The sequence below is a fragment of the Gallus gallus genome, chromosome 1 (assembly GCF_016699485.2).
Source record: "Gallus gallus isolate bGalGal1 chromosome 1, bGalGal1.mat.broiler.GRCg7b, whole genome shotgun sequence".
Lineage (NCBI taxonomy): Eukaryota > Metazoa > Chordata > Aves > Galliformes > Phasianidae > Gallus > Gallus gallus.
Genome location: NC_052532.1, coordinates 171,218,469 through 171,240,096, shown reverse-complemented (window position 1 = coordinate 171,240,096; position 21,628 = coordinate 171,218,469). Strand labels below are relative to the sequence as shown.

Genomic DNA, 21,628 nt, shown 5'->3' with positions numbered 1-21,628 from the left:
TAGCATCAGAAAAGTGTATATATTGAATTGGTGCTGCATCCTCTCAACCAGCATAGGTACTGTAGTCTACCTCCTTTGCCCAGCCACCTCTTTTCATGAAACTTAGACTGTTATGAAGTTATGAAGCAGAGGTGTGGAAACGAAATGGCCATGAGTACAGTCTGATAGCATATGCTGTTTTTCATAGCAATCTCAGATACTTTTTTATACTGTATAATCTGTTGAATGAGTAATTGTCAGCCATCAAGCTGAATTACAAAATACTGTATTCTCTGTGTCATCTCTGCTGTTTTTGTTGCTGCATTAAGTCTTCTGGCTTTTGTAAGATCTTACAGTAGATAATTAGGTGATTGTTCATTTGCAATATCATTTTAATTTCCTTGATCTTTCCAACTAAATATTTTAGATAAACCCTTTGTTTCCTGCAAAGTTAGGGCTCTAGGGAGCTTAATAAATGAAATTTCTATTTACCTGCTTTCTTTATTTCACACTTTGACTGTATGCCAAAGTCACTTTTGTTTGCACTATCAGGAATCCTAAAAAGGACTAAAAAGGACTCTGTTTGAGGGTATTGTCTGCAAGATACAGTGTAGTGCTTTTTAAATACAGACAACCTTGTGTTGGATGAGCTAGTTTGGTTATATAAAACAGTCTGACTATGTTAGACTTATAATGCATTACTTGGATTACACATGACAAATTAGCAGAGCTAATTAGCCCAGGATCAGCATTGAACTGTCACAAATATATTACTTCCAGTACCTTAACGGCCTTGCAGTTCTGATAATCATATACAACACAGATGGTGGAAATCAAATAGTTGTTATATGCTATTTTCAAAGATGTACAGTGATCTAAGCAACATGCCAAAATCCTATCTGCAACTTCAACAGCATTTGATTTCCAGTGAATAGACCAAATTCTCAAAAGTAAGTCAGACTGTGCAAAAAAAATTGTGTTCAGTCTCTTTAGCACATCTTACTTGCATTGGAGAATAAATAAGTTATTGTTTTGCAGAAGAGAAATCTTGTGCCCTCAAACCTGCTGCTTCCAGCTTATTTCTGTTGAGCAAAATGAAGTCCACCAGAACCAATAAACGATCCAGGAGGTGAGCCCTGCCTCCTTTATTTTTTTTGTAATCCCTCAGAAATGGGCAAATAACAAAACATGTGCTAAAGGGAATGCTCAGATTATCCACCTCTGATGGTTTCTTTCTCAAAAGACACACCTTGTGACCAGGATGCAAGCATTTCTACACTGAACAGTGTTACTGGAAGTTGCATGTATCTCATATCATACAATGCAAACCTACTCTGCTGGTCCTGCAAACCAGGACTAATCATAGAACAAGTTGAACTAAGCCCAGAATGGGCTGACAAAAGAACTTACAGATTCTCCAGTCTTGGAAAAAACTTAGAATCAACAGAATAAGGCCCTGATCTGACTTAGAAGCTGGCTTCATTTTGAGCATGGTGTTCCTAGAGAACATTTCCAAATAAAATTAGTTTATGACACTATTCTCTAATGGGACAAGTGGCTTATAGAGTCCTATGAAGTCATATATAGGTCCACACCCCAGTCCAGTGCCAAAAGCAGCTGAAAACTGATCAGGTATTCTCCATAAAGCTCTATATGTGTTTAAGAGAAAGGGAATTAAGGCCTCTGAGGTCATCTGTAAGGAAGTAGGGTTCCTGACGCTTATTTTGCAACTACAGTTGCAATATTCAACTGAAAATGTACTGGTGCAGTCATCACCAGGTTCTGAAAATGTGATCCAACTGATAAATTATGATTCCTACTTGACCATTCTTTTGCATAAATTCCTGCTCAAACCTCTAATAAATGCTCTCCATAGCATTTACCTGTCTTTTCAGAAAATTCTCCTTGTTTTGGCAGTATATCCAGTGGGAAAAGAATTGTGTCTAAAATTAATGCAAGGGAAAGTATAGCTTATTTCTTCTGGACATAAAGTAAGGTTACTTTCTCTTTTTTTCCATTAGGTCTTTGTCAGCCTCGTGTGTCAGGAGTTGTTGGAGCAGAACCATTCTCTGCCAAACTGCGCTATACAGGCCCAGAAGATCCAGCTTATGCCAATCTCATCAAGCTGACAGTCACGATGCCACACATTGATGGTATGACAAAAGAAGCTGTAGAGTCAAGAAAAGTTGTACGACTTGCTGTCATTTGAGCTATTTTATCAGTCATGTTATTTTAAGTAGTAAAAATCACAGTGTAATTTTTTAACACATAGAACCATAGAAAAATGCCATGAATGTACAAATGTACTTTGCTGTAAGATGCATAAGATGCTGTATAGCTTCACAGTCTTTGATGTGAAGACTGTTCCCAGATTAATTGCATAGTTTACATAAGTTGGGCTAGACCTACACTTAATAAAATACCTCTGAGTGCATAGTTATATCAAGGAATATTTAACATTTATTTAAAAACATACAGAGCAGTTTAATTGCTACATGCTTCTGAAAACTTATCAAAAATTCCAATTGAATAATGTTGGAGATTTAGAAATAGCTGGCATTTCATAGTAAAAAGACGCACACGGTGTATCATCTTTCTTTGAACTCCAAAGTACATTCATTACTGTACAGAAGCACTTCATAATATGCTTGGTGTTTGAGATTTTTTTTGCTAAGTTAAGCAACTCAGAGCACTGAAATTTAGTGATAGTGATATAATTATTTTATTTTTCTTAGGCATGCTGCCTGTTATTTCTACAAGGGAGCTTTCCAATTTTGAGCTGACACTTAGCCCTGATGGAACTAGAGTTGGAAACCATAAGTGCTCCAACCTGCTGGATTACACAGAAGTGAAGACCCACCATGGTTTCTTGACTGATGCTACCAAAAATTCAGATGTGATTGGAGAGACCATTCCCTACCAATACAGCCCAGCAATCAGAGGCTTCAATACCTTACGGTTCTACCGAAATCTGAATCTGGAAGCCTGTTTATGGGAGTTTGTTAGCTACTATGACATGTCTGAGCTCCTCACAGATTGTGGAGGCACCATTGGGACAGATGGGCAGGTACCAAACTACAACTTGATTTTTTTACTGTATTCTTTAAATTGAAAACTTCCCATGAAATGTATTTCTAAGTACAATAATATATCTATTTATCCATTACCAGTTTAAAAAGTATTCTTATTTTATTATTATTTAACAAAATACACACTTCCAATAAGGACAGTATATTCCTTAAAACTATCAGTGTGTCAGTTAAACACTAATAGGCTATATATGAAATCCTTGTCCAACTGAAATTAAGTGAGTGACTTAATTTGAATTAAATTTGCTATAACTTTCACTCAATGAAATACTTGAGGACCAACCTATCCACTTTTTGGTAAGTCACTTTAGTATTTTCTTAGAATGAGAGCCTTCTAGAGGGTTACTGTGAACACATAGGTAGTGCTGGACTGTTAGTGTGTCTTAAAATAAAATTAAAAAGAACTGTGAAGTCTTCCTGCACAATGGACTGCACTGTACTACCAGCTGCTTGGCACTGCTGATCTTTTGCTCACAGTGTAACAAGACCCACATGTGCAGACAGCATAGTGGTCTCACGTTACCCAGCAAATGTGCCGTGGTCATGAAGCAAAGAGAAGCTGTCAGTGTGGCTGAAGAACAAAGCTGTGAAAGTGGTTTGGAGATTATAAACAAGGAACTGGAGAGATCTTCAAATGTCCTTTGGAAAGTGGTTTCTAGAAATCCATAATAGTGTGGGAGCAAAAAGAGTGCAACATTTCTTCTGGTGCAATGACAGCAAAGTTAATCCTTAGGTTTTCCTTGTGTGATTACTACACAAGCCTGTCTGATCCCACTCAGGATCTGGAGAACAAAAGCTGTAGCCAGGAATATCAATCCTTTATGACACAGATATTTCCCTTTAGGGATAATCCAGAAGGACTGGATGTGCAGTACCTTGTTTTAGAGAAGTCTATGCTCAGCACACAGCTGTGTAGTAAGCCAGCTCACTTTCCTGGCTCACTAGCATTATCTTTGAGCCACTGTGAAAAGGATGAGGCCTCTGTGTGAAATGGCCAGAACTGTTCTGCTTTTTAACAGGTGTTCATCTTATCTAGGAACCATCTGCTTATCCACCCTCGGAAGACTTATATGCACAAATTCTTCATCATCTGAGTGCTCTGTTGTCCCTCCTCGTTCCTTTTCTGTTGCACAGACCAGTTCAAGGTATCTGCCTTGATGCTAGAAGCTCACTGTTGGTACATCTGCTTGGAGTTGCTCCTCCACAAAGAGCAGATCCTCCTACAGGTACATTCCACTGTAGCCATGAACCTGTCAGAAGGAAGGGGAAGGCATGAAAGTGTGGGATGTAAGCCTTTCACATTATCACAAGATAAAAATGACAGCCGTCCTCTCTGTTCCTAGAATAATCTCACTGCTTCACCTCATCATTCCTTTTACTATCTCTTTATGCCCCAGAGCACATACAACATGCAAACATATATTCTTATTTCCCAAACTGTACAATCATAGGTACAAAAAGCTGCCTAGCAGCTGTCAGATGATCCTGTCACCTGTTTCTCCCATAGTGAAAAGGAAGATCTGATTTGAATCCTCTCCATATTTAATACTCCAGTATCTTATAGAGAAAAGGCTGAACAGTCGGCTTTACACAAATGTCTAAATAAGTCCTTTATATGCATGTATGGATATAAAGAGAGCAAAAAATAACAATCCTTCTTGCATTTTAAAGAACCTGTGTATTTCTTTGTGGAGGACATGCATAAATGATCGTTGGGCTTAGGAAGAAAGCCATACTTTAAGCTTCAGAAGTGTTATGCATTTCAGATCAGATCTTTCATTTAAAATCGGAGAGAGATGAACATGAGCTGCAGAGCCATGAAACTGCAGCTGGTAAGCCCTTAGCACTCTGTAGGGTGTGGCTAAAAGGCTACAGCAGTAAGTGAAATATCAAGCTGAATTACTTCTAGCAGGAAAGCATTTCCCCACAGCCGGTACGCGCTTCACTGCCCTCCCTGTTCCCCCCACCTCCATTTAATTCTTCCCCAAGTTCGGTCTTTATCTTCACATGACCCCCCCCAGCTGAGAGGGGAGGCAGTCAGTGCCCTATCTCTGTGGTTGTCACCATTGTTGTCTTTTTCTCCTTCGGTGAGCAATTAATAATCCTTCTCTGTGAGAGGGAAGCTGGCAGCTATGGTTTTCACCATGTTTTTTTAGCACACAAAGGAAGCTTAATTTCCATTGTATATACTGAACCGATAAAGAAATATTAAATTCTCTTACCATATCCTGCTACCACTATAAATTTACTAGCTTGAATTTACCAGTTGGTAGATCTTTAAACTCAAAATTCTGCCTTTCAGTTCTTGTTCTCCAGTGCTTCTATATGATCAGAGGTAGCACTCGTGATTCAGAGATATTCCATAAAAGCAGCTGGGAATATCTTGTGCGATGTGGACCTTCACTTATGCAAGCTCCTCTAATGGGAGGGGAAGAAGATGAACTTCAGGAAGCAAAGTGTGAGGTGGGAGACCTGCAGCTGGTGTCGTTCTTCTGGCAGCACTCCTGGTGTTTGCCACAGACTGCAGCTGTCTTTGCCAGTTCCCATGAACTCATGAACTGTCATAATACATACAGGGAAGGTTTTAGTTTTCTTTCTTTTCTTTTTTTTTTTTTTTTTCTTTTTTGTCCTCGAGGCCTTCTCCTTGTGACCCATTCTCTTTTGCAATTACTCTGTGCATGAGCAAACCCTGTGTGAGGTAGATGCGGCCCTTCTTTCAGAATATAGCTTGACGCTTTGTTCCTGGGGTCTGCCCATATTCACCGTATCTGAAAAATCAAGCATCTGTGTATCTATTATGGATTTAGATCTGCAGCTAAAGGAACGCATATTTATAAATAAAGGCCTGTCCTTTAAATTGAACTTACTCATTTAGATTATAGCTGTGTTCTGATCGAAGTTAAGGGCATTTATCTTTTGAACACCTTTCCTTCATAATCTGAAATCCAAGGTCTGTGTTTGGATATATTGAGCATGTGAAAACGTGGAGCTCCTCTAAGTAAGTTGTCTTTGTGTATCTTCAGGTAATTATTAGAGATTGGGCCTTACTTCATGAGGGCACTGAGAGAGTAAAGCATGAAAGATATGACAGGTCCTCAAGACACAGATGCTAGAGCAATGCCAGATTTCCTTGAAAGGAAATTAAAAAATGAAACAGTGAAAACCAAGCAACTATCCTACAATAAAGTATATGTTGAAGGACTGGCCTACTCTTATTTGATAGAGTGTGAAGTACCATTTGATCTCACTTCCTGCCATTACAATTATTTGCTGTAAGCAGGCAGTTTGACATCCAAAGGCTTCTGTGTGTTTCAGGCCAAGTACTTATGTGTGGATTTTGCTTTCACTTGTTCCCTACCACTGCCAGACTTGGCATAAGAACACAAGGAAATTACCATTCAGATTTTATTAGCAACTAGTTAAGCAAGTCTTTGACTGAAACAAGGAGGTGAAAAACATACACTAAAATATTTGAACTTGCAGATTAATGCCTTGAAGCTACTGTAATTGAGTACAGCTGAAGACTTTGTTTTGCTTTCTAACAAAAAACAGTTCATTCTGACCTAAATTGAAAATGTTTCTCTTCCAATATGTTCAGTTCATGTTTATGCTGCCTATGGTACTGAGATGCTTGGAAATCCCCTATGAAAATGAATCTTAAAATCACTAATATACTGCCTCAACTTATATGAGGCAGCTTGCAGAGATTTTTAGTACTGCACGGAAACAGTGTATTTCCAGCTTTAATAGCTTTAGCTTTACAAAAATCATTTTTAAGGGGAAAAGCCAGCTTTTCTGAAATTCTCACTAGAAGCTGTAAAATGCAGATGGACAGAAGTGTCTATTTTCAGATTTTTATATTCATATCAGCCACCACAATCAATTTAAGAAAACCTGCATCTTGTATTCCCTTGACAAAGAAGCTAACAAGCCATCAAGTTTTTTGTTTTTCTCCAGCTGTAAACCCTATCTATTGCAAAAAAAAATCTGTTCCAAAGTTAATGCACCAGCTGTGTAACAAAGCCAGAGGTTAAACGTTTCAGGGAGCTGGCATTTCGATGCTGTATTGCATTCTCCTTTCCATTCAGGCTTTTTTAAACAAAGCTGCTTTGCATTTCACCTGTGACCTACCTGGCTGTTTGCCTTCTTGGGGCCAAATCTGAGCTTTGCCATGTATTTATTGTGTAAACAGTGAGTTGACAACATTGTTAAGCTTGTGTGACTCAAATCTACAGACATAGCAAGTAAAAAAGGAAGTCAGGACTAGGATAGACTGGAGGACAAAAATACAGTTCTAATGAGAAGTTTGGTTCATTAGGACAATCAATATAGAATATGAAACTTTTATTTCTAATTTCTAATTTTGATCTTGCCAGTACCGACAGTACATGCCCATGCTAACAGGCGCACACACACACTCTCTTACAGCTACTAATCACATCCCAAAGCTATAACATTGTTTTCCTGGGCAAAGTTCTGTTCTCTGCAGTGAAAGCCAAATAAATAATATTCAGTATAATGCAGGACAGAGTCTATGCCCCATAAAACTTAACTGAAAATGTTTTTGTTGTGAATATTCTCACTTGTTACATGACAGATGCTCAAATTAATTATGGGCTTTTTTTACTTAATGAAGTTTGACAGTTTGCATCAGAAAGGGGAACAAAAGAAGAACACCTATAGAAATGCTTAAATGGGAATTGTCTGTGACAATTTATCTTGCAAAGAACATGTATTAATCTATACATCTTATATTGATATTCATGATTAAATCATGTTCTTCTCTCACGCTAAGGCATTTTTAGATGAGCTACTTGAATGGTTTTTGAGCTATCTGAATGACTTTTTTCAGATAGTGATCACAAGAGCCTGTTCCCTCCTTGGAACAATTTTTGTCCTCTGTCTTCTCAGGCATTGTCACAGGATGAGAGACACAGTTTTCCCAGTTCAGCTCTGACTGTAATTTGGATTTCTGTCCTAGTATCATAAGGCTGGCTGAAAGTCACACCCACTTATTACTGTATAAAACCAATGTTAGTGAATAAAAGTTCACCAATACAACTTCTACGATCTTCTGTTCACAGAATGTGTAGATACACAGTGCACCTGTTCTGTCTCTCCACAGCAGTTAAGCTGATCCTACACTTACACAGCTCTGAGTTACCATTTTGGTTTCATCAGTGTCACACTGAGATAAAATATGAACAGCTGGCTACTCTCAATAGGCTTTGCTGGAAAATAAAGATAACCCAATGGAAAGAATGTTTTCTCATGTTAAGAGAGTTAGAGAAGTGGGGCTTCTCCATCTGCATGACACATTCCATCATTTCATTTGTTGGAGGGTTCCTCTTACTTACTCTGGCAATTTTCCTCTGCAGTTTATTTCCTCTTTTTTTGTTGTTGTTTTTTATTTTATTACATAAGAAAGGTGCTCTGTGTTTTAGTTTGAGTTTTTTTCTGTGCTGTCCACTGAAGAGTAATTTTCCCCCTGCAGCACTTTACTTTTTAGTAAGAAATGAGATGGCTTTGTAAGCTTTGTTAGCATAAGTTATTTATTCAATAACTGGCTACCAGTATTATAGGCTTTCCTCCACACCTACTATCCAGTGAGTGCCTCAGGAGGGATTTGCATGCATAAAAACTCAATAATCTGGTTTAGAATGAACTTCTTCCTCACCCTATATGCAGCAAATCATACGTGAATGTCATCATACTGATGGAAGCACAGTTTCATAGGTAGATGAATAAATTCCCAGGTTGGAGCAAGCAACCCTACTGCCCAAATGTCATATGTGGGTTTTACTAGAAGAGAAGAGTCTGCTAAATTCTAGGGTGAATTCTTTGGCACTTTAGTTTCAGATTTTTCTGCAGAGCAGTGACAAGATATGGCAAAGGAGCATCTCAGGCAGACTTTCCCCAGAGCAGATCCTACTGCTAGATTTCCCATGAGTACAAGTGAGCTGAGCTCACTAGCGCCATGCTTACACTGAATGGAGGCAAGACAAGTCTAAAATGTGGCTTACAAACCCCATTAATGGTTTTCTCTATGTACAGTGTACATGAAGAGTGAACGGTACCTAATACTGGATAACCAAGAACAACTTTGAAAGAAACTTTTTTTCACTTGTGGTGGCATAAGACTGAACTAGAAGAGCTTTGTGGATCACTCTGTCGAAATCATTGCTGTCAGCAGCCTTAAGTCTATATAATGTAGTTCCAACCTAGTAAACTTAATCTAAAAACTAATAGGATTTCATGGCCTCACTATTCTTGTGAGGGTTAGAAATTCTTCTGATTTCTCGGCTGTATTTGTCATGGCCATCTCATGCCCATTTGTTTTCGTGTCAGCACCATCTTTCATCATCCTCAGTAGTCCTCTGCTGTTCATCTCCTGATATGCATCTCCTGATTATGTAGGTGGAATTTCCTCATAGCTTATGTTGAACTGGACTAAACGACCCAGCTATTCTAGCTGCTTCTCATAAAGCAGTTTTTCCATTCCTGTGATTATTTTGATTTTCGATTCTTTTCTACAGTCTACAATGCAAATTAGGCTTTTTCAAGCATGGATGATCAAAGCTGTTCCAGATAAGCTCTCACTAGTGCTCTGAATACTGGCATGCATGCTTCTAACTTCCACTCCATTCCTCAGTTTATCTTAGGAACATATCACATGGAGAGGGTAGGAAGGTCATAGTTATGATGTGATCAACTCACATACCAAATTTTTTTCTCCTCTATTCTTTCTAACCAGTGTCTTTCATTTCAGCCAGAAATCCCTGTCACTAGTTTCTATTACCTTATGTTTTATAGTATAAAATTTCACTTCAGTTCCATTTAGTCTTCAAGGTCGATAAATACTCTCTGTGTGATACTCCAGTCCTCCTCACTAAGCATTATGTATACATCTTTTCAAGAGGACAACAATATATTAGCTCTTCTCGCTTCTCATAGGCAAACTGAATTTTAGATATTTTGCTTTGATGTCCAATTCTTATTGTACAATATGTAGATGTGGGGCAAAAACATAGAGAAAAGGTAACCTGTTTTTGCTGGGAGGTCTTTTCAGTGGTGACACGTTTACTATGTGAGCAAATGTATTTACTTAGCTCTTGATACCATTCCAGGAAATGGCAAATATTCAGTGTTACTCCTGAATTAAAGGCATACTAAGATATATTGTAGATTTGCATTATAGCTGTATTTTTCTTGATAAAAATGACCATTTGGTGTTGTAATTTGAATAATTTAACAAATCCATGCCTGAAAGAGTTGCTTGAATGTCCATGACTCTATCCCAAAGGTAACATTGCTGCTGTTTGTGTAAAATAAATAGGACCAAAGAGTAACATTGCTTTCCAACTTCAATTTGTCATCCATACATACACACAATAAAACTATTCTATTTTTCTGTTTCAATTAGAACATCTTGATTGTGTTTACGTATAAGAAAGAATAATTACTATAAAATCATCTATATGTGTACTGGCTCATGTTATCTGCCAGACTGCTTTACTGCATGATACTGTGTGTGTTTCCAGACTCTCTAGTGCCTACATGCTAGCACACCTTATGGAATGATGCCAACATTATAAGTGGAAGGTGTCTAATTAACATAGTGTGTAAATCAAGGAGTGTCATGCATAAAATTAAGCTGTTGCAAAAATGAACATTTGCCATAATGAACACCTTAACTACTTCAGAGTATTTAGTCGGTTCAGACAGTAAATTTGTCATTTCATAATATTACTAAAACTTTTGTCCGGCATTTGGAAAAGTAAAGCAGCTGTAAGGTAGTGGATGTTCAGCCTCTTGGCATGCCTCTGGGGGAACTCAGAAACAGTTTGGTTTTTACACAGCTTATACAGTTCTTTGAATGCTTTCTTTAATAGTGAAAAACACTCTTCAAAGGCCTACAAGGTAACCACTCTGGGGACATGTTCAGATGCACACATGCCAGCTAGGCACACAGTTTCTGCTGGAAGTAAATGGGAGTTCAACACCACTCATGCTTGTGAAATTTTTCCCCTTGGGAGATGATCTCAGTGCCTTTCCTTCTTTGTCTTTGTAAGACAATCCATCATGTTATAAAAGGATTTCTATTGCATATTTTTAATTAGAGAGATGTGAAGTAAGACACTTCAGAAATGGATTCATGAATCACATAAGAGCTGTGTTAAGAGGTAACAGTTTACTGACACCGTCTTTGCCTTTTTTATCAAAATGTGTAGAGGGAATTTATAATTCTCTGCTTGATAATAATGCTACTGTTTTGTACAATATATGCGTAGAGGATCTGCTTCTAAATCTGTGTCAAACTGCACATCATTTTCAGTTCCTTGTGAGTGACAGTATGATTTGTGCATTCGCATGCAGTATGCTAGCCAGTATCTCTGCACAAAGGAGGAAATAATTCCAGAGCTCACTGAGTACAGTCGAACAACTCAGTCTTTCAATGACCTCTGAGCAAGTTCAGGGTCTTCCAGTAGATCTTTTTGCAGGAGAGTAATGTAAGAATGTAAGCAGAAGAGTTGGTTTTGGGAAAGGACAGAGCAAATGCAGAAGGATACTTTAAAATTTTCTAAAGTCTTCATGTTATTCATTTATTTAAAAAGCCCAAACAATAATGATGAGTTCAAATTTAGAGGTTTGTTTATCAGAATTCATGCTCAATTTGAAATGCAAAGATAACTTGAGATGCACTGAAAGGTAATTCAGACACAATTTTTATTTCAAGTTCTGTTTTCTCTTTTTTCTTGCATTAGAATTGCCTGTGCAGCACCGTCCTTCCTCACCTCTAACCTCAAGAAATCGTTTTTCTTTTTGCAGGTTCTCAACCTCGTACAATCCTATGTCACACTGAGGGTCCCCTTGTACGTCTCCTATGTTTTCCACTCTCCGGTGGGCGTAGGAGGTTGGCAGCACTTTGACCTGCAGTCTGAGCTCCGGCTGACTTTTGTGTATGACACTGCCATCCTGTGGAAGGACGGCATCGGGAGCCCACCAGAGGCAGAGCTCCAAGGTGGGACTCCGATTTCTTTTTATCGAAGTCATTCTTTTACAGAGAGTGTAATTTGCACTTTATTATTGGTTGCAAGCTGTCTGGTTTTGCCCAGCACTTGAAATTCTCTGCTGGGTTGCTTATGAAAGATATTAGTTCTTTTCCTGCAAGGAAAGACAACTGCCTCTTTGTGTTTCAAGTACACAAAATTAACACATTGACTTCTACTCAGAGCCTCAACATTTACCATGTCTTTGTATTCTGTTACCACACAATATATTTGAATATTAATGAGAAGAATTGAAACTTGTGTGTGTTATCAATATTTTTCTGGCCCTGAACATACAATTCCAGAATATTTTGATATTTTAAAAACTGTATTTATGAAACATTGAAAAGGAAGAGAAATCCATAATGGATATAAGAACTTGTCTTATCCATTAGACTAGTAAATTGTAAAAGTGAAATATTCTTTAAATGTGATAGATCCTGTTGATAAATATTTGTGACTGCAATTAGTCAGCAGGTCAAACTTTATCATTAGGCGATAAGGTGCAAAAAGTGAATTTATTTTAAAAACCATGCAGATATCTGCAAAAGATGAAAATGCATAGTTGTGCATATATACTGCTTTGTTCTTCATGTGCAGATCTACTTAGCTTCAGGTGTTCAATATCTGTCCCAACCTAAGGTAGGATACAGGCACCAGCTGTAATTACATATGTACACTCACACAATTCCAGCAATGCAGTGTGAAGCTGAAGCCATTCTTTTTTTTTTCTTTTTCTTTTTTTTTTTTTTGGCAATTTCTGTCTTCATGTAAGAGCAGGCAGTGAGGAATGGCAAGGGCAATCTGCAGTGCATGAAGAATGAAACACATGCCAGGCCCTGCCCAAAGAACAAGCCACATGCCACAAATCATGTGATGTATTTGTCACCGCTTAAAAGCCAGATCTAATCCTTGGTTTCAGCAACTATGTGATGTGTCTGTGCCACCATTTTCATGCCTTTGGTGCTCTAATTTTTTATTTGTATGTCTAAAAAGCTGATAGTCAGGGCTATGGAGGTAATGAACATTGGCAGCTCCCTTTGAACACAGAAGCATAAAACACAATGAGCACAGGAGTAGTGGAGGGCAGACATCCAATGTATTCCAGTCTGATTTGGGCAGCTTCTGAGAGTTATTGCTTCTCACTGTGTGTTTTTCTAGGCAGGAAGGGGTTAACTACTTCTCACTTTATTTCTATGCCTCTGGATACATTTATTTGCTCTACAGAAATTCTATGTAAAGCCATAATTCATGTATACATACATACATATGTTTATATATATTTCTAATGTATAAATTAATGTATTTGGTACAAGTGATTTTGTGCAGGTGATATGTGTTCACATTGGTGAACATGTTAGGTTTCTGGCACGTTATGGAGGGGCATTCCTGTTTTCTTCTTGCCACTAGCAAACAGGATGGTGTTACGCCACAGGCTCTCTGTAAGGGAGCACTGTAGGAATGCCCGAACTCTGAAGCTTTGCAGGATATTGGAGGAAAGGGGACTTGAATTCAAGCAACAGAAATAAACCACTTCTGACATATAAACAAGACCTCACAACCTGAGATTGGGGAACATTATGCTCGTGTTTTGGGATGAATTCGTTCCAGAAATCTCCAGCAATACAAACCCTGTCAGAACAAGTTTCACAGATTCAGCTGTTCACCAGTGCCATGGAAGATACAACTGCTGCTACCACAGTGGCAGTGTGTGCTGTCTTGGCACAATGGACAGAGAGGCACTGATAAAGAGGACAAAGCTTTTCTTGGTAGAAGTCAGCTTGAATGCCTGGTGAAACCGAAAGTATTCTTCCTTCTCCAGAACCCACTGGCCCTGACTATGTTGTCCTGAATACAGATGCTGCCTATGCTGTGGATTTTTCTCAGTCTACTAGAACATCAGTGTGGGTCCATAATGACATATGTAAAACTATGAATTTGCAGGGAAGTTCTCTATGTGTTTTGGAAAACATTGTGAAACTCTAGCTCTAGTCCCACTATGTCAATTCTTGTTTAAAAAGACTCTTTCATGAACCTAAAAGATACTAGCAGGCTCCCTTCCAAACAGCTGATGAAATAAGAGGGAGTAAAAAGAGTGGAGCTGCTGTTTTGTAGAAGTGTGATTTATTTTTCATCTGCAATTGGAATGATATTTATGGATTGGCTTCTGCTGACAGGTTCTCTGTACCCAACCAGCATGCGTATAAGTGAAGAGGGACGCCTGGTTGTCAACTTCAAGACTGAAGCACGGTTTCACGGTCTGTTTGTCATGTCCCACCCTGGTAAGCTTAATCTGCAGCTTTGCAGTACTGTAAAAATACAGACACCCCTCCCAAATTTCATATTTTTCATTCTTCTTAGTTCTGCTACTGACACCTGATGTTTTTACATACTCTGCCTCTCCCGCTAATGATTTATTCTGTTTGGGTTTTTTTGCTTGTCATCGAGGACTGTATTCAGAATTTCAAACTTAATGAAATAGTTCCACTTGATGAAAAGGCTGATTTATGAAAGGTAAAGATCTAGGACTATCTGTCCACTAGAGATCCATAAAAACACATTTTTGATCCAAAAGCTAAGATGGACTATCTATCTCTATTTAGAGACTAAGAATTATAATTTCTCTTCTAATTTGCAGCCTTTCCATGTTATTTAGACTTTTTTCAAAGAGTAAGGAAAGCCTTAGTAGGAGTTTTGTATCACTCTGTTAATAAAACATTCTCACTGCCATTCAATTAAGTCATTACTGAGGACTTGATCCTGCAATTTAATCTGTTTAAACCCTTCTGCCTTTATTCAGAATAATCACAGGTATAAGACTCTTTCTACAGATATAAGTCTGTACATGAATGTTGGCAATGGAAAAGACTATCCAAGTAAATTAAATCTGCTGAACAATAGTGAGAAGGGGGAAAAAAAAATCTGTTTTAGTTAGTTATTTTTTTAACCTATAACACTCCTTCATAGTGATTCTGCTTTTTCTCAGCTGTCCTCTAGAGTTTAAGGTTTTGGGTATTGGGTAGGACTGAAAGAGTTACTCTGCTAAGATAAATTATTTTTTGTTCCCTGGGCTGACATTCCAAGTTAAAAGCAGGAGGGATTATAGATCTTTGCCATTCCACTCTCACTGTTTTGCCTTTCAGTTAGATTTAATCTTCATACAATTCTGGTTGTGTAGCCCAAAAACAACTGCTTAACCGACATTTGAACAAGAGTCAAGGGGGCCCAGCTGTGTTGACTGTAATTCATTTTGTAAGTTTCAGCTAATAAAGCCCATTGCCCTGTAAAAGCATTAACATCACCCATAGCATTATGGTTTATGAATTACTGGGAATGTTTGTCAGGCTCTGAGAGTCTGCACCGTAACACTAAAGGTGACAAATCTCTCTATTGGTATATTTCTAGCTTCATCTCTAACTTCCATGGTTATGTCAGCTGATCACCCAAGCCTAACCTTCAGCCTCAGCCTCATCCGAAGCGAGCCTACGTACAACCAGCCAGTACAGCAGTGGAGCTTTGTTTCAGATTTTGCGGTAAAACCTCAGCCTTTGCTGTTTTCTCTTAACTCAACTTGTAAGTTAGGATGTTGGTGTTAACACCCTTCTCTCTTTCTCTCTCCCTCTCTCTCCACAAAGGTTCGAGACTATTCTGGGACCTATATGGTAAAGCTGATAGCTTGTACCACTGCTCCACATCAGGAGTACAGCCTACCAGTGATCTGCAATCCTAGAGAGCCGATCACATTTGATCTGGATATCCGATTCCAGCAGGTAGCACCCCAATGATATTTTCTTCATGTTTCCTTTTCATTTTAATTCTCAAATTGCCTTTGGTAATCTTGTAATTATAGTACTAGAAATTTAATTTACTTGCTTACAACAAACCAGTTCCAAAATTGGAGTGACAGAACATGCTCTCTTCTGCTATTTAGTTTTACCCAACATGGAAAGGTTAATGTAGGAGCACAGGTCTTCTTTTTTTTTTTTTTTTCCTTGATGCATGGGCAATCTTTGTTCATTTTTCTGGGATAGTCAGAAGGATGTTCATTCACATTGATTTGTGTGATGTCTCTGGTATTGGAAGTGGGACCTTCAGAGGAGGGTTGATCCAGTCCTAAGATAGGACTTCCTCCACTAATTGTGAAGGCAGTGTAAATAACCAATGCTGTTAAAATACTCAGCTTTAAGACTTATTTGTGATATTAAGTGGGAAGAATCCCAGCCTCAGCAAAATGGTTCACTAGTCAAAAGGGCTAGCATGATCCTGGGAAGAGTAAGGATGAATGTTTATCACTTCTGTTATTTGGAGCCAATACTACCAAGACTGGAGCAATGTGGCTGTGGTTTCATGCTCATTAGTAGTATAGATGTATGCTATTAGATCATCTTACAGTGTAAATACAGTGTGGATCAGCCAGAGATACACAATCAGTTTCCTGTTGAATTAGCCAGAGTATGCAAAAGAATGTATGCAGCCTTTATGCTTTCATTTGGTGTTATGCCAGCTATGGGAGAACAGATGATTCCTGATACGGCATTAAGTTCTGGTGAAACAGAGAGATGATACATGATCTGACATGAAGCCTGCCTTCTCAGAATTAACCCAGCAAAACATTTTGGAAAAAATGAATGGCTTGAGTTGGGAGGGGCGGATTTTTACTAGTTCAGCACTCTGGCTTTCATCTGGCATTTCTAATCTGCTTCTAGGAACTCTCAAGCTATTCACAGCAGTGCTGAACCACAGCTTGTGTCCAGTCCTCACACAAACAAGAAAGATATTGATGATTTGAAGAAAATTCAAAAGAGCAGCAAAAAATTGTTGCAAAATTGGCAAAGTAGCATAGGAATATTATATTTATCTCACCTGGAAGAAGCCAAAGGAGCAAATTTCTCACGTTGTGAGAACAGTTTTGTGAAAATAAAATGGCTGCTATAGAGTTCCTTGTGTCAGATAAAGCTTTAATAGTGTAGTATATGCAAGTTTCAGGTACATAGATTAAAATTAGGGATAAGGTACACAACTTTAATAGTGTCATAATCGCCAAGTACTGTTGCTGGTTAGTCCCCATCACCAGCAATTTTCAAATCATGACCAACTCATTGTTTTGAGATACACATGGTGAAAGGAAATCAGGAAATTTTGCAGTCCACTTTTGTTTCTTTTGATCATATATGGAAAGAATATATGGTCTCGAAGTGGAATCCAGTATGACTTCTAGGCATTCTGCAAAAATGAGTAAGTGTTAGTATCCAAGTTTTAGAAGTAAGAAACACAAAACAGAGAAGTGAGCATGAAAGTTCACACTGCGATGCTAGTTCTTAGACTAAGAACATCCTGATACCTTGCACAGGCCCACTGAAGTCAGTGAGTGCCAGTCTCAAAAATGGATCAAAGTGGTTTTGACTGTAAATCAAATTATGAAATTGAACAACAAAAATTGTTTCTCTTAATTCTCACTCTAGTGTCCCAGCTGCTCTACTGAATTATCTTCTTGGTATTTTTAGTATGAGACTTTTTGTTTTCTTGGAATCATTTTGTTTGGATTTCCATCTCTGATGTTTTCATTGTTTATGTGTGAGGGGTCACTCTAAGATGCAAAAATCAAGTAGAAAAGATATTTTTGTGTTCTCTCTGTGAAGATTTCACTTCAGTATTTCCGTCTTTACCATGCTTCTACTCATTTCGTTTTTCCTCTTTCTGTGGCCCTAGAAGAGGGAAGCAGGTAGCCTGTAACACTACTGAGCATTGTATTACCACTAGTTCATTCTGGGATGTCCTGTACATGACAGCATGCAAACTGCAATTTCTGTTATATCCCAATCTCTTCAGCATCTCCTTTCTTTAAATGTGCATGACTATCTCTTGACAAAACTACTCCCATAATACTTGCTGCCCTGACATGAACCTGTCTCAGGAGCAATCTACTTCTTGAGGTACCAGGTATCTGGTGGGTTTTGTTCCAAGGAGGTGGATAGGTATATACATAGTGTCAAACCATCCATATGCAAAGTTCATGAGTATGACAGATAGGCAGAGTAAACTGATTGTACTTTTTTTCACTCAGCAAATTCTCACAGATTATGTTTTTAGGTGCTCTTTGTTTAAAATTCCTTAGCTGGACAATGTAAGCAATTACATTTAAATTACTGTCATAGATTTCAGCTATAAGTCAGCCATTGGAAGCTCTGAGTCTTACAAGTAAAACTGAAATAAAAATAGTCACTTGAAACAGAATGAATGAGGGATGTATTCCATGCTATAGGCATAGTATTTATCCAGGCCATTGCTCTTAGCATTGTTGTAAACGGTGTGGCTGAGGTCAGTGCCTTTTGTTTAGCACATGTCTTTTGTTTCCAGTTCAGTAGACATTTACTCTGCCAAGGAAGTGCTTGATGAGGCCATGCTTGATTCTCTTTCAGATCCTCAGCTGAAAACCTGTAGACTCAGATAGGTATTTGAAGCTGTGGGATCACAACCCAGTAGCTTGAATCCGGGCATTTGGAAGGAAACATTCCAAAGAGATTGGAAATGATTTTTTAATTATTATAATCTCCGTGAAAAGGTTATTGGGATAGGGTTTCTCTTTGTGAAGTTTATAAAAATGTTTTTACCTGTTCATTCTTCTTGATAAATCCTGTTGCTCTGACAGTTTTGGGAGCCTATTGTGAAAAAAAGGATTTGAAGAAGAATAAGCATGCATATATTGTGGCAGCAGTTTCTGTTGATGTTGTTATATTTTATTCCATCAGCTGTTGTCTATGGGCCAGCAAGAGTGTTTTCATTTGTGTCTTCTTTCCTTCTTTTTCACATATATATGCATATACAAAGGCATTTTCTTATTTGTTTAGTGGCCTTTTGTTCTTCTTTTTTTCTTTTTTTTTTCTTTTTTTTTTTTTTGAATGCATGAAATGCATCTTTTTGAGTTCTGGATTCTCCTCAGTCCTTCTGTTTGCTATATTCTTTCCTTTTTCTTATGCCCAATATAGGGTTGTCTTCTAACTTATGTTTATGAAGTACATGGCCCAATGAGAACCTGTTTCTAATAATATTGTTTTATTGTAGATTTATTACGTAATCAAACAAAATCACAGATAACTGTAGATAAACATAGATAAACTATATCAAATATATGAAGATAAATATTAGCATAAAAGATTCTCAGATGTTTTGGTGCCTTTTCACATATATGATCTGAGATACATACACAGATATCCTGAATCACTGAGTCTTGCAAATGGATATCAGAGAATCAGAAACAGAGGTGGGACTTCAGTGTAAGGGTAAAAATGGGATAGAGAAAACAGACTAAGACAAAAGGAGACAAGATATTGAAGAAAATATTTTCCTCACATAGCCACACATATAAGTTGCCCTGGGCACCTTCTTGTCTGTGATTTGAAAAATGTGGTGGGAAGAAACTTGCCCAGAATCTCATCAATCACAGAAGTAGATAAGCCATAGGCTATATGCATGTAAAATATGTAGCAATATATTTCTAGTGCAAATAAATATTTATCTTTAAGGTGTATTATTGCATGTAGATATGCAGAACTGATTAATAGTGTATATAGAAGAAGATCAGTGTTTTGAAAGTGATTAAAGAATGCTTGTTGAAGCACTGTTGTGTTTTAGGTCAGTGACCCGGTGGCTGCTGAGTTCAGCTTGAATACCCAGATGTTCCTTCTCTCCAAAAAGACACTCTGGCTATCAGACGGATCAATGGGCTTTGGACAAGAAAGTGATGTTGCTTTCTCAGAAGGTAAAATTGTGCACTGATCATAGACCTTTAATATGTGGTTCACACTTTCAGGATTCTGTTTCAGTCAAAGCAAACCAGGAATAAGGATTTAGCTCTGTTTAGCTGTGTTCTTTTGCATTTGCCTTTCCTACTGGCACTTTATATCAGAGCCCTTGGTCCATCTACACTGAAACTATTACATCTGAAGTTGACGTTACTGGTGCCATTTCTCAAATGCTGTGCACTTCATAAACATTTTTTGAGTTAAGACCTGAATATAGCCCATAATTTAAAGCAGCTTCTGAACTGGTTCTAATTATAGCAACTGCAAATGGCTTTCTAGTGCTATTATGTGGCCCAGAGTGTGTGGAAGAGTGCGGTTTGATCACAGCCTTTGGCAACACCCTCTGGTGAAAGCTGGGTGGAAAGGTGTCTCATGTAAATTCTTGATGTAGCTGTAGGCAGACTGAGAGTCTTCAGCTTGGACATTTGAGGTGAGCAGAAACTGCAGCCACATTACACTTCACCAAGCTTCTTAATTAGGCTTATTTGTTTAGCTTCAGTATTGTGTTAACTGTTCCTGTGTAACAGGATGTGAACTATGTGCATTCTTTTACAGGTGATGTCATTTATGGTCGAGTGATGGTGGATCCAGTGCAAAATCTGGGTGATTCCTTCTACTGTAGCATTGAGAAGGTTTTCCTGTGTACAGGAGCTGATGGATATGTACCCAAGTATAATCCATCCAACACCGAATATGGATGTCTTGCTGATTCTCCATCCCTTCTGTACAGATTTAAGATTGTGGTAAGATTTCTAGCTCTGGGAGAATACACATTTATTGAGATAATATTTTTTGCACTTTTTTTTTAATCTAAAGCCAACCTGGGAATAACAAAACTGTATTTTACAAATGTGTTTTTTTTTTACCTCTGTGACCTTGTAGGATAAAGCTCAACCAGAGACACAAGCCACGAGCTTTGGAGATGTGCTTTTTAATGCAAAACTTGCAATAGATGATCCTGAAGCAATTTCTTTAGTTAAACAACCAGGCTCTGATGGATTTAAAGTGGACTCAACTCCTCTGTTTCAGGTATGATTTCTATAGCTTAGTACCAAGACACAGAACCAAGTACAAACACTTGTACAAGAAATGTTTTTAAGTGTAAGTCATATTGAAACCAACTGAAAGATTTATTGTGATTTCAGTACAATTAAACAGTGTTATAAATGCTTATAAATTTCAAGATGTAAAATCTGGAATACTTTTAAGACAATTCCTATAGGGACAATATTGCTTTTCTTCTGTTTCATTCCGTAATCTAAGGAGAAATTATATCAATGACTGTTATGCATTTCTTCTAAGAACTTAAGTTTCTTCTTACACAGCATTGTTTTATTCCTTCTCATCTCTCTTGTCTAAGATACCGAGTAAAAGTATGGTAAGCATTTATAGAGAACATCATCAGAATCTAATTAATGCAACATTTTCTCTGCAAGTCATCTTCACAAACTTGCATACTGCAAAACATCTAACCACGGGAAGGCCTTTAAATTGAAATCCAAAGGATATACCTGCTTCTTAATTCTATATAACCCATCAGCTGTTTACTTCATTCTTTAGATCTGTATGACTCAGCCAGCTGTTTTCTCTTTAGACTTTACCTCCTTTAGTAATTGCAAAACTACATGCCAAACTGAAGAGTACAAATTAGAAGAAGTACTAAGAAGTCATTAATCTTATTCCTGACCATTCAATGTTACGTCCCATC

The 21,628-nt window shown here is 37.9% G+C and overlaps 1 protein-coding gene across 1 annotated transcript in view; it reads left to right on the top strand.

The window, feature by feature from the left end:
• The window catches only part of FREM2 (FRAS1 related extracellular matrix protein 2), a 122,069-nt gene that overhangs the window by 95,646 nt on the left and 4,795 nt on the right, over window positions 1–21,628 (top strand). The window contains exons 15-23 of the mRNA XM_417087.8: window positions 2,001–2,132; window positions 2,715–3,046; window positions 11,898–12,090; window positions 14,296–14,400; window positions 15,524–15,651; window positions 15,754–15,888; window positions 19,751–19,877; window positions 20,476–20,663; window positions 20,803–20,949. Of these exons, the coding sequence (XP_417087.5) occupies window positions 2,001–2,132; window positions 2,715–3,046; window positions 11,898–12,090; window positions 14,296–14,400; window positions 15,524–15,651; window positions 15,754–15,888; window positions 19,751–19,877; window positions 20,476–20,663; window positions 20,803–20,949 (1,487 nt within the window). The remainder of the gene's footprint in view (window positions 1–2,000; window positions 2,133–2,714; window positions 3,047–11,897; window positions 12,091–14,295; window positions 14,401–15,523; window positions 15,652–15,753; window positions 15,889–19,750; window positions 19,878–20,475; window positions 20,664–20,802; window positions 20,950–21,628) is intronic.